General features: G+C 41.4%; 1 protein-coding gene across 5 annotated transcripts in view; it reads left to right on the top strand.

Annotated features, from left to right (window-relative positions):
* The window catches only part of CDK19 (cyclin dependent kinase 19), a 175,173-nt gene extending 161,565 nt beyond the window's left edge, over positions 1-13,608 (top strand). For 4 of the 5 annotated variants that reach the window (XM_034991826.1, XM_034991821.1, XM_034991824.1 and 1 more), the window contains 5 exons: positions 3,224-3,296; positions 3,700-3,797; positions 4,483-4,561; positions 5,462-5,728; positions 10,124-13,608. In XM_034991826.1, the coding sequence (XP_034847717.1) occupies positions 3,224-3,296; positions 3,700-3,797; positions 4,483-4,561; positions 5,462-5,728; positions 10,124-10,255 (649 nt within the window). In that variant the 3' untranslated portion in view covers positions 10,256-13,608. Of the gene's footprint in view, positions 1-3,223; positions 3,297-3,699; positions 3,798-4,482; positions 4,562-5,461; positions 5,729-7,069; positions 7,197-10,123 lie in introns of those variants that run through there. The other variant, XM_034991823.1, reaches the window with a different exon arrangement.
* Positions 13,609-15,455: the final 1,847 nt, after the last annotated feature.

Raw genomic sequence — 15,455 nt, 5'->3', positions numbered from 1 at the left:
TATACATCACCATAATTCATCCACTAAGCCACTGTCCACTTTGTATTCTCTAGTCTGGACATCATGAATTTCTTTAAGAATCTGAAAAACCCAGAGCTTTTTTTGACCTCTGGGTTGTTATATATGCTGTTCCTTCAGTCTAGGATGTACTTTCCTCCCACTCATTTTAACTCCTCAGATTAACTCCCATTTTTCCTTTCTACTTATCCTTTAGGTCTTGGCTTAGGCATCACTTGCCTGCGGAGGTCTCCCTTGACCTTCTAGGTCTGAGTTAGGTCGTCCCCCTCAGTTCTCCCGTAGCATCCTTGCTGCTTCTCTCCGCACTGATGACTTTGCACTACAGTTTGCTTTTGAATGCTTCTCTGCCTTTCCCTCTAGATAGTATGGGTTATGTCTACTCTGTACACCATTATATGTATCCCCAGGGCCTGGTACATAGTACATGCTCATTAGTTACTTGTCACATGGTATTAATGAAAGTGGTACAAGTAGTTGAAGACACGCTAATAGTGTAAAAGATAGAGAAAATTAATGTAAGCACTTAACATTTATTTTAGTGTTTAAAGACCAAAGGAAAATTTTCACATAAAATGGTAGTGTTTACAGTAACCAGAAATAAAAGGAGAGAAGTTTTAAAAGATAAATGAAATTCAGTTGGAAAAGTAATAGGAAAAGCTCAGTGATAAGAGCCCATATGTCTTATGCAAATGGTTCTACCCCTGTGAAAGCAGGCTCCTGATACAAAAGATGAAAGGACTGTATTAAAAATTAGCTAAATCTAATAGAGTACATACAAGTCACTAAAGTAAAATATAATTTAAAAATTTCAGAAAACATGATGTGAAATGACATAAAAGGTAAAATAACTTGCTTTCATTGTATCAGATGAAAAGCACCAAAAAAATTACTCTTTAGTGAATTGGGAAGGATAGTGAATAGAAGTTTCTGTAATCTTCCCAGAGCTCTTATTAGCTCAGTAGAAGGCAAGGTGAAAGTAGAATTAAAAGGAAATCTCTAAGTTGACTTTAAAATTGAATGTTCCAATAAGCATGGTCCAATATTATGATAGAAATAAATAACTTAGAATCTGGAGTTAACCCAAGAGATCAGTTGATTTAACATGAAGACCAAAGACATATATGTGGACAAACTCCATTTCTATATAAACTTTAAAATTTCTTCCCATTAACAAACTTAGTGGCTACCTTGCTAATAAAAATGTTCCTGGTATTGGGGGAAAAGATGTAAAAAAAAAAAAATTTTTTTTTAAGATTTTATTTTTAATCAACCTCTGTACCCATCTGTGCAGCTTGAACTTAATAACCCTGAGATCAAGAGTCACATGCTCTACTGACTGAGCCAGCCAGGCACTCCGAGGCAATTTTAAATGAATACACATGGCAAAGATTTTTTAAATGAACATACCTAGGGTTGGCAAGGGTACGACAAAATGGGCACTCTCCCTTGTATGCGACTGCTGAGCACAATGTTTCTCAAACTTTAACGTACATACAAATCACCTGGAGACCTTGTTAAAAATGCAGGCTCTCGGGGGCCCATACTGCTGAGCTGAGGGCCAGCTTTGTGTAGCAAGGTTCTAGAGCACATAAAAATGGCTTTGAAATGTACATATCCTTTGACCTAATAAATCCAAGAATTTATCCTATGGAAGCAGTCAGAGCAGCCACAAATGGCTCACTACGTCCTATGTGTCAGACGTGGTGCTAAGCCCTGACCTACATTTTCTCATACGGTCCTCACAACAACTCTATAAGATAGGTGTGATTATAATCCTCAGTTTCCAGAGGAGGAACCTAAGGCTTTCATAGGGGTTAACGAACTACCCAAGATCACACAGCTGGTAAATGCCAGGAGTCAGGGTCTAGAAGGGGTCCCTGATTCTCACCTGCTGTGCAGCATTGTCTTCCTACCGTGCGGATCAGATTAACCTACAAGGACCCATATTTCTTAACTATTGTGAAACAAACAACAACAGTAACAGTAGGAATATACAACCACTGCAAATTAGTCGTTTAGGTAGTGTTAGACAAGGAAAAATGTTTATGAAACATTATTATTATTAAGTGAAAAGAGGTAGGACAGTTTATATAGTATGATCCCAATTTTATAAAAACAAAACAAAAACCCCCTCTGTGTTTGTATCATACATAGATACATAGCAAAAATGCCGAAGGAAAATTAGCAAAATCTCAACAGTGTTTGGGTGCTTTGTTGTTTTTCTTTTTTTTAATCACTGAATGGCTGGACTCTGAGTGATTTCAGTTTTCTTCTCTATACCTTTCTGTATTCTCTAAATTTTCTACCATAAACATATATTACTTATTTTTTGGCCTTTTTAATGTGAAATATTTCATATATAGGAAAGAACATATGATGAAAACACGATACGTAGTCTTTTTAGAATAATAAAACGAATGCTCCTCTACTCACCCTTCAACGTAAGAAATAGAACATTACTAAGATTACTGAAGTGCTCTGTGTACCCTGCCTTCCTGTTCATGTCCCTCCCAATGGGTCAACATGGTTCTGAATTTGTATTTATCATTCCACATTTTTTATTCTCGTTTTGCTACAGATGTATGTATCTCTCAGTGGATTATTGTTTCAGTTTAATGTATCTGAACTTTTTATAAATTATAGTCTGCTTTTATTTGCTTTTATTCCCCGCTCAACCTCTGTATTCATTTTTACTATTGTGTAACTTTCCATTCTGTGAATATATAACAATGTAGCCGTTCTTTAATTGATAGACATTTGTGTTGCTTACAGTTTTGTTTTGTTTTTACTATAGAAATGCTGCTAAGAACATTCTTGTTCATGTATCCTGTGATATACATGCACAAAGGAATCTCGTAGAGTACCTACCTAGGAAAGGAATTGCTAGATTTTAGGTTGTTCACATTTTCAACTCTAATGGTTAATGTCTAATTGTTTTCCAAAGCCGTTGTAACAATAGAAACTCTTGCGCAGGGTGTTTAACAATTCCTACTTCTTCACACGTTTGCCAGTATTCGGTTATGTGTTCTTTTATTAAGCAGAAAAAACAATGGCCTAATAAACGTGTATCTTATAGGGAAACCAATCTGGGAGCTTTCCATTAAAAAATACAGATCGTGTAAACTGTACTTCAGTAATAAACATTTTATGGGGAAAAAATGTGCGAGTGTTCCCAGTGATTTGTGATTGTCATGTCCTCTTGCAGGTACGCCAACAGTAGCCTCATAAAGTACATGGAGAAACACAAGGTCAAGCCTGACAGCAAAGTGTTCCTCTTGGTAGGTGCCTCTCGTCCAGGCGGGGACGTTGGATCTGTGGCACAGGCCACCTTGTCCCGTTCACCATGGGATTGTCCTAGCTCTTCCTCCTCTTCAGAAAGAAAAGAAATTGGTGGATGCTGAGGCAAAATGAAGTATTTTTCTTTGGGGATGTCACCCTTGACTTCTAGACTTAATTTTTTTCCAATGATTTATCAGCAGGGAAGAAAAGTTACACTTTTGAAGGGCTTTAACGCTAATGATTTCTGCCAATTTCACATCAATGTGTGTAGTGAACTAACAGCGCGGTGAGCTCTACAAAATGGCATTGATAGTAATCCTGCTAGACATTTGTACAAAAGTCAAAACATTGATTTATAAGCAATCTTTCCATGTGCTATCGGTTTCTCATGTGTTACTCTAGCTTCAGAAACTCCTTACTATGGATCCAACCAAGAGAATTACCTCGGAGCAGGCTCTGCAGGATCCCTATTTTCAGGAGGACCCCTTGCCGACATTAGAGTATGTATCCTACATTTTCTGTGTCCTTTGCTCCAGGTTGAGGGTGTCAGATGGTGGCTGAAAGTAAGAGAAGCGCTTTACTGCAGTGTTACTGAAGTTCTCCATTAATACTACCTTGGAGAAAAAGTACGCAAGAAAAAGGACCTGTATTGTGAAACAGGCAAAGCTATAGAGAGGTGTGAATGAAACAAGTATTTTAGGAATGACCGTTATTCAGTATTACAGAAAAAAACTAAAGCTGAGAACAGGTGGGACTTTTAGATCAGTCAGCCAGATGAGTTTATACAATTAGTATAAAACTTAGACAACAAATTTTTTTTTTTTTTTGAGAGGGAGAGAGGGGGGCGAGGGACAGAGGGAGAGAGAGAATGTTAAGTAGGTTCCATGCCCAGCGTGGTGGGAGCCCAATGCAGGGCTCAATCTCATGTCCCTGAGATCATGACCCAAGCCGAAATGAAGAGTTGGATGCTTAACTGACTGCACCACCCAGGCATACCACAAATTCTTTTCTTATTTGCTTGAATTAAGTTGTCTTGGGAGGCATCCAGCAAATATTAGCTATAGACGAAGAGTGGAAAATATGTTAAGGAAAAAAAGTGGGATCTTAAGTTAACATTTAAGGTCAATGATATTGTAGATTTTAGGTCATGATGTATATTCTTTTTTTTTTTTAATGATTTTGTAGTGTGTTTGCTGGCTGCCAGATTCCATACCCCAAACGGGAATTCCTTAATGAAGATGAACCCGAAGAGAAAGGTGACAAGGTATAAGCTACAGTACACTTCACTTCCAGAGAGTAAGGGAGGCAAAAAGAGAATTTAGGGAAGTATAATGTACTGATTCCTACGTATTTAACTGCCTTTAATTAAGTATGTATTTGACGTGACTGCAGATGTACTTTGCAATTTGAAATATAATAAGTTTACAGATAAATGAACTTCTGATTTCTTTTAGAGCCCATTTTTTTCCAGGATTCTTTTCTTTTCTTTTTTTTAAGATTTTATTTATTCATTTGAGAGAGAGAGAAACAGCGTGAGAGGGGAGAAGGTCAGAGGGAGAAACAGGCTCCCCGCTGAGCCGGGAGCCCGATGCGGGACTCGATCCCAGGACTCCGGGATCATGACCTGAGCCGAAGGCAGACGCTTAACGACTGAGCCACCCAGGCGCCCCATTCCAGGATTCTTAATTGTTGCGTTTTGTTTGTTCGGTGTCAACACCATCACTTTATAGCAGCCTGCTTTCAAAGCATCTTTCTCTTCTTTGCTTGTAATTGGATATATCAGGCCCTCCCCGTATCCCTCTACTTCCCCAAACTCCTGAGGGAGCCCAGTACCGCTGGGTCCGTGCGTGCAGAACGACTTCCTGGGTGCCGCGTGCTCTCCAGCGGGCTGTCTGCGACTGGGCTGGAGGATGGCTGCGCAATCTTAAATGAGCCCCAGAGAATGGAACCTGTTCAGGACTCAGTACTCGGACCTCTGGGGATGCTGCATGCCCCGGCTGTAGTCACTGCCGTGTCCCACCTAGGTCGCTCTCCAGCTCGGTCGCAGTCACGTGTGCATATCCAGTAATCGAAGTAATGTCCTGTTACAAAGGAGAGGAAAAAGAAAGCACTGTCCTGTGAATGTAGTTTCATACCGAGTTTGCCTTTTGGTTTTCCTTCCAAGAATCCGCAGCAGCAGCAGAACCAACATCAGCAGCCCACAGCGCCCCCGCAGCAGGCGGCGGCCCCCCCGCCGGCGCCCCCGCCGCAGCAGAACAGCGCCCAGACCAACGGGACTGCGGGCGGGGCGGGCGCCGGGGCCGGGGCCGCGGGGGCCGGCCTGCAGCACAGTCAGGACGCGGGCCTCACCCAGGTGCCTCCCAACAAGAAGCCCCGCCTGGGGCCTTCGGGCGCAAACTCCGGCGGGCCTGTTATGCCGACAGATTATCAGGTACGGCCCTCGCTTTTGTTCCTGCTAGCGGCCATACGTTTTATGAAATGGGAAGTAGGATTTTTTTTTTTTTTCTGTTTATTTAAAGAGAGAAAGAGCGAGCGCTAGAACACGAGCAGCGGGGAGGGGCAGAGGGAGAGGAAGAAGCAGACGCCAGGCCGAGCAGGGAGCCCCACGAGGGGCTCGATCCCAGGACCCCAGAATCATGACCTGAGCTGAAGGCTGATGCTCAACCGATTGAACCACCCAGGAGCCCCAGAAATCAATTTTATAATAGAGCCTTTTAGACTTAAGTAGTACTTGACTCTAAAGTTTGTACAAATGGTACAATCCTATTTCTAGGTCATTATATGAAAATGAAGATTGTGGCCATATTTCATGTAATTGCAAAACATTTCATTTTTTGACTTGTTTTTCCGGACTTCCTGAGGAGGGAAGGTGAGGCAGGCATCTCCCTCCTCAAAGAAGCTTTCTCATATTACCCTTCCAGCTGCCTGTCAGCTTTGGGTCAGAAAAAGATAACAGATAAGCAACTGAAAGAGAGCAGAGCAGCGGCTTATTTTGGACAAAATAAGCTGCATACTTGAGAAAGATTTGCTGTCATCGAGAGGAAATAATTAGTCAGTAGCCATGTAAACATAGAAAGGGATTAAGCTTGAGACTTTTCAGAAATCACTGTTAAATCTCATTGTAAGTATTTTTGAGACTAGAAAATACTTTTTATTATTAAGATTAAAAAAAAACCCTACAATTGTGTGGTATCTGTCTAAATGTGGTGTCTCTCTTGATGGGCTGGGGTCTCCCCGAGTGTGGGGTGGGGATGGGTGGAAGCTGGTGGTCCAGGCGGTGAAAGGGTAACAAAGGAGATAGAAGTTTACTGAATACAGTGCAAGAGAGCAGTGGGCAGGACCACAGAGGAGAGGCTGTGTGCCAGGAGGCTGGGGGTGGGGGCTGTAGTTAAAGCGGGAAGGTGAGGAGGTATGATGACTATGGAGTTCTCCCTTTTTTGGTGACTGTGCCTGGTTGTAAGTAGCCCGTTGGTCAGCTAGGGCCTGTGGATATCTTGAGGTGGGTCCCCTGAGGGGGCTGTCTGTGTTCAGCAGCCAGGGGGTCGCTGTGGGCTCTTTTGCCTTGATCAAGTTTCATTGCTCAAGCCTATTGTCTAAAAGCGGCCTCTACAGGTTGTACTACTAATTTGGGAAACTAAAGGGAAAAAGGTCTAAGGATTATTAGTATTTGGGGAGAGAGAGGTAAAAATACCTGTGAAAACCATAGGGTTTTCTGCGAACAAAACAAAACAAAACCCCACAAAACCTCATTTTCTTTCTTTTTTTTTTTAAGCCCTCATTTTCAAGGAAAGTAACCAGCTAAGATCTAAGAAAGGGGGGGGGAACACCCTTAAAACTTGTAGATCCTCAGGGTGCTGGTGGAAGAGGAGCAAGACGATGGAGATAATAGAAAACAAAACCACAGGCAAGGGAGTCATAAACTCACTGATGAGGAACGGGAACCAAGAGAAACATTAACGAGAAAGACATAATAAGTAGCTGCCTCAACTGGCTTTACATTTGGAATATATCTGCAGACAAATGTGTTTTCGCACAACCTCTTCTCTGAAAACTTCTCTTGGAAGAGTCCCTGCAAGCGGAGGAGTACACAATAGTACTTCCATTGGTTCTGCTGGCGAAAAAACAAAACTCCACAGAGTAAATGTGAAGATCGAATTGGCTTCGTTAAATGATCTGTGAATTGGGCAGCACCCCATCTAGCAAGCAGAGGGGAGCTCCCAGGAGTTGTGCAGAATGGAAGGTTTTTATAGGAAGGAGGACAGGGCAAGAAAGCTATTAGCAAGAGAGAAGAAAAGATTGTTCCAGGCTGGGTCACTTTCCCTTAGGGGGAAAGAGCAGGGGTCTGAGTGTGCGAATTACCTCATCTTCCTTTGGGGGAATGGAAAGGGCCCAGGTGGCAGACTCTTTGGCAACCATCTGAAAATTTCCTGACTGACCTGGTAAACTACATTTCTGGGGAAAGTTGAAACTGCAGTTAGATTAGGTATTAAGCTCTGGGTTGGTGACTTGGCCTAAGTGACACTATTTGGTGCCTGTGGTTTTCTTCTCTAAACACAATGAAACTAATCAAGGGCTTCATTTTGATCTACTAAAAACAGCTTGCTATTTGGGTAGTAGTCATGAACATTATTTGAATTTTATTATAAATTCCTTTCCCCCTCCCCGACTGTAGTTTAGTTTATTCCTATTATGTGAGCACCAGACCTCTATTATATACTGGTTCATGTTTGTGTCTCTGATTTTATTATATTAACCTGAGTATAGTCCATTATGGACAGATTACCTTCCTACTGTATTCCTTTCAAATCCAAGAATTCTTCAAAATGTTTCTTTGTCCCATACTGTGCTATCTACTTAAAAATAAAACAGTGTATCTATGGAATTGGTAGATATTTCAGCTACTCAGTTGGAGAGGTCAGCATGACGTGGGGGTGGGAGAACCCTATTGCACCTACCTGCGACTCACATTTCAACATGTTTGTTCTTTGCCTAGAGTGGAGGAACTCTCGTGCTGAATTTAATCTGCAAAAGTAAAATAATCATAGCCAGCGTAGCAATTGTAGGTCATGTGAGTGGCAAGAATATGTTTTTCATAATAAACTTAAAAATAAAACATGTGAATTTGGAAGCCCGAAAGGCTTCTTACACAACACATCTAGTGTCATGAGCACGCCACGAAGGCACAAACACAGTTCCGTCTTGCCACATGTTGGCTTTATTCAGTCATAAAGCAAGATTAACATTATAAAGCAGGTGCAGGGTTCCAAACTCAGTGACTTTTCACCACATGATTAACTTGGCTCCTTACACGGCACACAGAGCAGAACACAAGCCAAGTCACACAACAGACGAGGTAGCATAAGGGGTAGGAAGTTATCGAACCAGATGAGAAGTCAGTCTGTGGGCGCAGAGTTGAGATAAGGCCTCGGTCTGGTTCCGGTCAGCTCTCGGCACTTCGTGCTTTGGATGTTCAAGCAGCGAAGGATCTCAGTTCTGTTCAGAGATCAGTCGGGCAGAACATTTGGCTAAAGGCGCCTTTTTGAAGTGGTCGGACATAGAAGGGTCAGTGTCTGAGAAGTGGGACAGTTTGCTGCAAAAATTCTCTCTTTTTAAAGGGATTTAATCAGTCTTGGGCCCCTGCCAACCTCCTCTGCATCCGCTGATAATCAGTTCTGAGGTGTCATCCGCTGGTGCTGGTCTCGGCAATATCTGGGAGTTACAGTCCCCTTAGCTGCTGTGTCATTGCTTGACACAGGCCCCTGCTTGACATGAGTGACTCCATCTTGCTCTCTGCAACTAGCCAGAGTTCTGTAATGGGGAAGGAGCTAAGCAGAGCTGTTTTTCACCGAGACTATCTTATGGCCCTGCTGTCTTAGACCAGATGTTGCAAGTTCAGTTTGGCAGCCTTTGCACATTGAGTAGGGGGCACCCTGCTGGTTTGTCCTTCCTTAAACCCCCGGTGCCACCTCAAGGTCATTTACATTTTTTACTCCAAGTAATGGTTTTATTAGTAAGATCTTTCCCACTTTGCTCACGGGAAAAACCAGCCTTCCGAGCTTAGCTAAAGACACTGGTTCCAGCTCTGCTTATCTCTAACTAGGCACCATGTTCTTATTCTATAGATGATTTTTTAAACATATTTTTCATATTTGCCCTTGGTACCATGAAGATGAATGTTTCATTTAAGGTAATAAAAAAACATTGAATTGAAATACATTTGTCTCTGCTTTCTCTTGAGGGCATTTTCATGTATGAACATTTTTTTTCATTCTAAATGTTACCTGAGGTTTATACAACACACTTATTGCCACCTCACCCTGCCTACCCTGCCTTGCTTTGTCGTATCGGAACCTCCACCTCTGAAAATTCTCTTCTCTAGAAATGACTTCTTAATCATCGCTTTGTTATTTATAATGAGGAAATTAACAGCACATCCGTATACATTATGAATACCACTAATTCAGTGCCAAATTGAGCGTTCTTGTTTGCAAATCTCAGTTACACAAAGAACAACTAAGCAGAGTTAGTCAGTATCAAGAGCAGGGGGCCAGCCTACATTTCCCTTCTGCCTTTCTTTGCCACTGCGGCTTATGCCCCCAAAGAAATCCAGCCAAACTTCATGCCTGCCAAAACATGTCACAGTGGCGGCAGGTCGTGGTTCCAAGTACGCAGAATGTATTAACGAGCTCACATCAGCTGTCCGCTACTGTCATTCTGAACCAGGAGCCTCTGAAAATGGTTCCTGCGCCCCGTCCTGTCGTGATGAACAGCCTCAGCCATTCTCTGCCTCCCCCAGTGATTCCCTTTTTCCCTTTCCTTCCTCCAGCACTCCAGTTCTCGCCTGAATTACCAAAGCAGTGTTCAGGGATCCTCTCAGTCCCAGAGCACACTCGGCTACTCGTCCTCGTCCCAGCAGAGTGCACAGTACCACCCGTCTCACCAGGGCCACCGCTACTGACCGCCGCGGCCCAGAGCCCAGACTCCAGCAATATGATGTCCGCATTGGAAAGAACCAAAAAATGCAAACGATGATGCCGTTTAAAACTCATCCACTTAGGAGGAAGACTCCATCCTGAGCATTTTGCAGGACTGACTGACTGATGTCTCTTCTTTATGGGCTTAAAGAAGATTTTTGTGAAGTTTCCCCAACACCCTTTCCCTGCATGTGTTCCATTGTGACTTTGATCCAGAGTCTGATCTAATCCCAGCACTTAACTTCTGTAACCTTCAGCATTTTTTGGAAGGATTTCCTGGTGCACCTTTCTCATGCTGTAGCAATCACTATGATTTATCTTTTCAAAGCTCTTTTAATAGGATTTTAATGTTTTAGACACAGGACTCCAGTGGTGTATAGTTTTATACTTCATGAACTGATCTAGCAACACAGGTAAAAATGCACCTTTTAAAGCACTACGTTGTTTTCACAGAATATGACTGTTTTGCTCATGGAAGTCTTAAACAGCAATTGTTACTGTCCCAAAGTACTTTACTATTACGTTTTTATTTATCTAGTTTCAGGGAAGGTCTAAAAAAAGACGAATCGTGGGACAGAGGGAACTTACAACCAAAAACAGCCTAGATCTTTACAGTTACTATGCTTTATGCTACGAAGAACTGAAGTATGTGCTAGTTTTTATATGATCAGTCATTCATATGGAACGTAGTTCCCAGAATCACCTTGTTCTGAAGAGTATCCAGTACTTAAGAATTCTCATTTTAACCTTCATGTAGCTAAGTCTACCTTAAAAAGGGTTTCAAGAGCTTTGATGAACTGCAGCCCTCTGGTGCCCCATACCAGAAAGCAGAAGAGAGTATTGACTGCACTAGGGTTTCTTTAAGGAGTAGTGTTGATCAAAGGATGTGTTACTTATCTTTGAAGGAAAAGCTTTTAGTGTGTATTGTATATAAAGTTGGCTTCTCTAAAGAACTGTTGGTTTCTTCACATCGGGGTTAGCTTGAGTAACTTTCTTACATAATCAAGAGTACTCAAATAGAAGCCTGCAAATTAATTTGCAAATTAATCTGCTTTTAAAATAAAGAGCAGCGTTCTGCATTCATATTTGCATTAGACATAGAGTGACTATTTTTAAAGCATGTTAAAAATTTAGGTTTTATTCATGTTTCAAGTATGTATTATGTATGCATAATTTTGCTGTTGTTACTGAAACTTAGTTCTATCAAGGATCTTTTCATTGCACTGAATGCTTTCTTTGCCCCTAGGAGAAAACTTAATAATTGTGCCTAAAAAACTATGGGCAGATAGTATACATGACTATACTAGTTAAAGTGCATATTTGCATTTCCACGATCTATGAATTAGAGGTTGAGTTCTTTCTTAGCCAGTGAAAGGAGCCCCTCACTCCCCAGAGTCACAGGAAATATAAAGACTTAGATCTCCCATTGTAGTGTAAGGGGCAAGAAATGTGTGTTCTTCTGAATGCTACTAGCAGCACCAGCCTTGTTTTAAATGTTTTCTTGAGCTAGAAGAAATAGCTGATTGTTGTATATGCAAGTTATATGCATTTTTTAAAAACTATTCTTTGTGAACTTATCTACCTGGTTATGATACTCTGGGTCCATACACAAGCAAAATAAGATTTTAGACAGAAGCCAGTATACATTTTGCACTATTAATGTGATACTGTAGCCAGCAAGGACCTTCCTGATCTCAGCATAATAATGCTTATTAGTAATAAAAGCTATATAGTGACACTCATGAACATCGAAGATGAAACAGTCGGCATTGCTCCATTGGAAGGAATTTCTGATCGTCTCAATGGTAATTCACCCCTTCCATTTTTTTTTTTAATGGGAAATTAATAGCCCTTTGCATAACGTAGCTACCTGTATAAAGTTCTATCCTGTGCCCTGAAGCCTCACTGTCCAGAGTTATGGGTCATCAGATGTTCCCTGCACACTCACCACGTGCCCAGTGCCAGGCTGGCCGGAAGACTCAAAGGGCAAGACACACTTCCTGTCCTTAAGGAGCTTAGGATCCATTCCATTGACAGTAAGTTCTCCTGGGATGAGAGGAGTGGCTTATAAGAGTATGAAGGTCCTTTTGTTTACTTCTAAACTCACTTGGATAGACTTGTTATTCCAAATTCTGCTGTGTGAGAAACAGTGTTATCCAGAGGTTTCTATCTACCTTAGAGAAAGCCAGTGATTAACTATCACAACAGGCATTAGTGCGGATCTGAAATGTTCACAGCAGCCTTCAGCAACAGTTGGGTGGCCCTTATAAGCAGAACGCACTCCTTAAGTGGTTGTGGGAAATTACAATGAAAACAGAAGGTCTGTTGCTGCCTTTGGGGGGCACTTACATTTAATAAGAGGAAAGCCCACCTACGTGCATAGACCAAAATACCATGCCCCTGAATACTTTATAAGCAACTTTGATACACTATTCTTGTGATATGTGCTTATATAATCACAGAACTACCCTTTCCTTGCAGATAGCTAATTTTATTGGCAGAACTGATAGAGAAACCATGAGGGGATTTCATCCGTTTTTCCTAGTCCACGGTGTTCTCCAGGATACAGCCAGATAGCCCCATTATTCTGCTCACTGTGCTGGTACTGGCCCTTTTCTTCTTGTTCCTGCCTCGGAGTTGGGGATGCCCAGTTGGGCCCAGTACCCTTGAAATAATTTTGGCTCATGATTCCCTTTTCCCTGTGAAGGGGAACAAAGCCTTTAACCTTCTTTTGGACCCTAAACTGTGGGACCTCGAGGGAGATCTGTGAAGCTTTTTGAGGTTAAAATTTACCTTTGTAGTCCCCAAATGACCTCATTCCTCTCTGAAAACATATTACTGTCTTGTTCCCTGAGAATGCAGGAAGGGCACCCACCCCCTCAGCCTATGAGAACACCCAAACCAAGGAAGGTTATTTGAAAGGAAGGAAGGAATACAAGTGAAGGTTCTCTGCCCTCCATATTACAAATCACTTTTCGAATTAGCTTTCTGGTGAGGTGTGTGTTTGAGAAAAGGGATTCTAGAGTTTCAGGGGAGCTTAGCTCAAGGGGAAGGTAGCCTGGTGGCAGGGCTGTTACTATGAGGCTGAAGCAATCCTTGTGATAAAAGTAGATCGTGCAGTAACTTATGAAAACCAAGGGCATGTATATTTTTATATCTGTGTGTTTTTAAAACTTTAGTACTTAGAACTTTGGCCTTCTGCACTACTCTTTCGCTCTTCTAAACCTAATTTACATTGAAGAATGGAAAGGGACGACGTTTACCTACATGTTCACTGCCTCACTCCTGGTGAAGCAACTGCTGGGTGTATACCTCTGAAATGATGCTGTTTTCTCTGCTCAAGGGAAAAGGAAACATCGTCGGACAATAAGATTTGCAGCTTAATCTGCTTTGAATAAAACGATGTGGCAGAAACTATACAATGAAGGAAGAATTCTATGAAAATTACAAATCCTGAACTCTCTGGTGATATCTTTCTAGGGAGTGGAGAAAGGCAATAAAATAGCAGTTAACCTAAAGGAGGCTTGAAGGATTCAAGTATAAGTTAATATTTTATATCAAACATAGCAGTTTAGGCCCCCATCATCTTCAAGAGTAGTCACAGATATCATATAAAGCAATGTTCATTGTTTTAGGATTTTTAAAAAAATGTGTTGTACCTAAGGCCATACTTACTCTTCTATGCTATCACTGCAAAGGAGTGATATGTATGTATTATATGAAAAAAACCCTTAATGCACTGTTATCTCCTAAATATTTAGTAAATTAATACTATTTAATTTTTTTAAAGATTTGTCTGTGTAGACACTAAAAGTATTACACAAAATCTGGACTGAAGATGTCCTTTTTAACAACAATTTAAAGTACTTTTTATATATGTTATGTAGTATATCCTTTCTAAACTGCCTAGTTTGTAATTCCCATAATTCCTATTTGTGAAGTGTACCTGTCTTTGTCTCTTCTTTCAGCCATTTTCTGCACGCACCCCTCTTTCTATGATGATAGAGATGACCGTGTATGCTTCCCCCACTCTGGCGTGCGCTCGGAGCCGGCTGCCCCTCAGCGAGGCGCGCTCCATGGGGGGCAGGAGAGCAGCTACTTTGGAGCCCGAGTGTTTCCCCGCTTTTGAGTTGTCCTGACATCCTTCTTGAAATGACTGTTAAAACTAAAATAAATTACATTGCATTTATTTTATATTCTTGGTTGTAATAAAATTTAATTGACTTTGTTTCTCTGTGGATTTTTTTTAAGTCTAGGAAAACTCCTGTTAATAAGTTTTAGTGTCAAAATTTTATCTGCATGCCTAGAAGCTTTTCAGATAACACTTGTTCTGCAGAGATGCAAAGTCTCCCTGCGAGTTGCAATATGCTGTTTTATTCAGGATGCTTCTGATGTCACAAAACCACGGACACGCTGCTTACATATACCTCAGAGGCAAAATGACAGTTTTAAAAACGTTTCTTGGGAAAACATCCTTTCTATAAGAAAATGAAGATTAGAATGATATTTTAGAAAAAAACAAATAGGCAGCATTTTGTGGGTAGAGTGGCATTGGGTTCTTCTCCTTTTTATAAGAACACTCTTTTTTACCTGGCTGTCCCTTATAACTTACTTGATGAACCTAATGTGGTTACCCCAATGGTTAAGGGCATCACGGAGTGAATTGAAGAATGTTTAAGTGGCACAAACACAAAACTTCCATTTCTGCACATGTCCAGTTGCTTCACAGCTTGGCACGGACCGTATGTATATTCAATACAGTGCTATTTGGAGGGTAGAGCTTCCCTTGGAAAACTATTCTTTGACCATAGCTGCCTTTCTAACCAGCCACCTGGATAAAAGAATGTGGAGGACGGTACAAACCCCTTACTGCTCCTGGGAAGAACACTTTGAAAGGATGGGTCCATGTCCTTGGCCGACTATAAGTTCTTTGTGGACAGCCCCCGGGTTTTATTCTTCCTGCATTCCCAGCACCTGTCATGATACCCAACACAGAACAGGCAATTAATAGAGCAAGTCATTAGCATCATTTTTTTTTTTTTTTACCTTGGCATAGAATTCCTGGATCATATTAAATGGTGGGCATTTTAAAACCTCAAATAGCATCATTTTATCTTGCAGGCGGTGGAAAGCCAGCTTGGACCAGCAAAACACAAGCTTAACAGGAACATTTGTTCATTTGTT

The sequence above is a fragment of the Mirounga leonina genome, unplaced genomic scaffold (assembly GCF_011800145.1).
Source record: "Mirounga leonina isolate KUSES-001 unplaced genomic scaffold, KU_Mleo_1.0 Mir_53, whole genome shotgun sequence".
In the NCBI taxonomy this organism is placed as follows: Eukaryota; Metazoa; Chordata; class Mammalia; order Carnivora; family Phocidae; genus Mirounga; species Mirounga leonina.
This window is presented reverse-complemented; position numbering and strand designations above follow the sequence as displayed.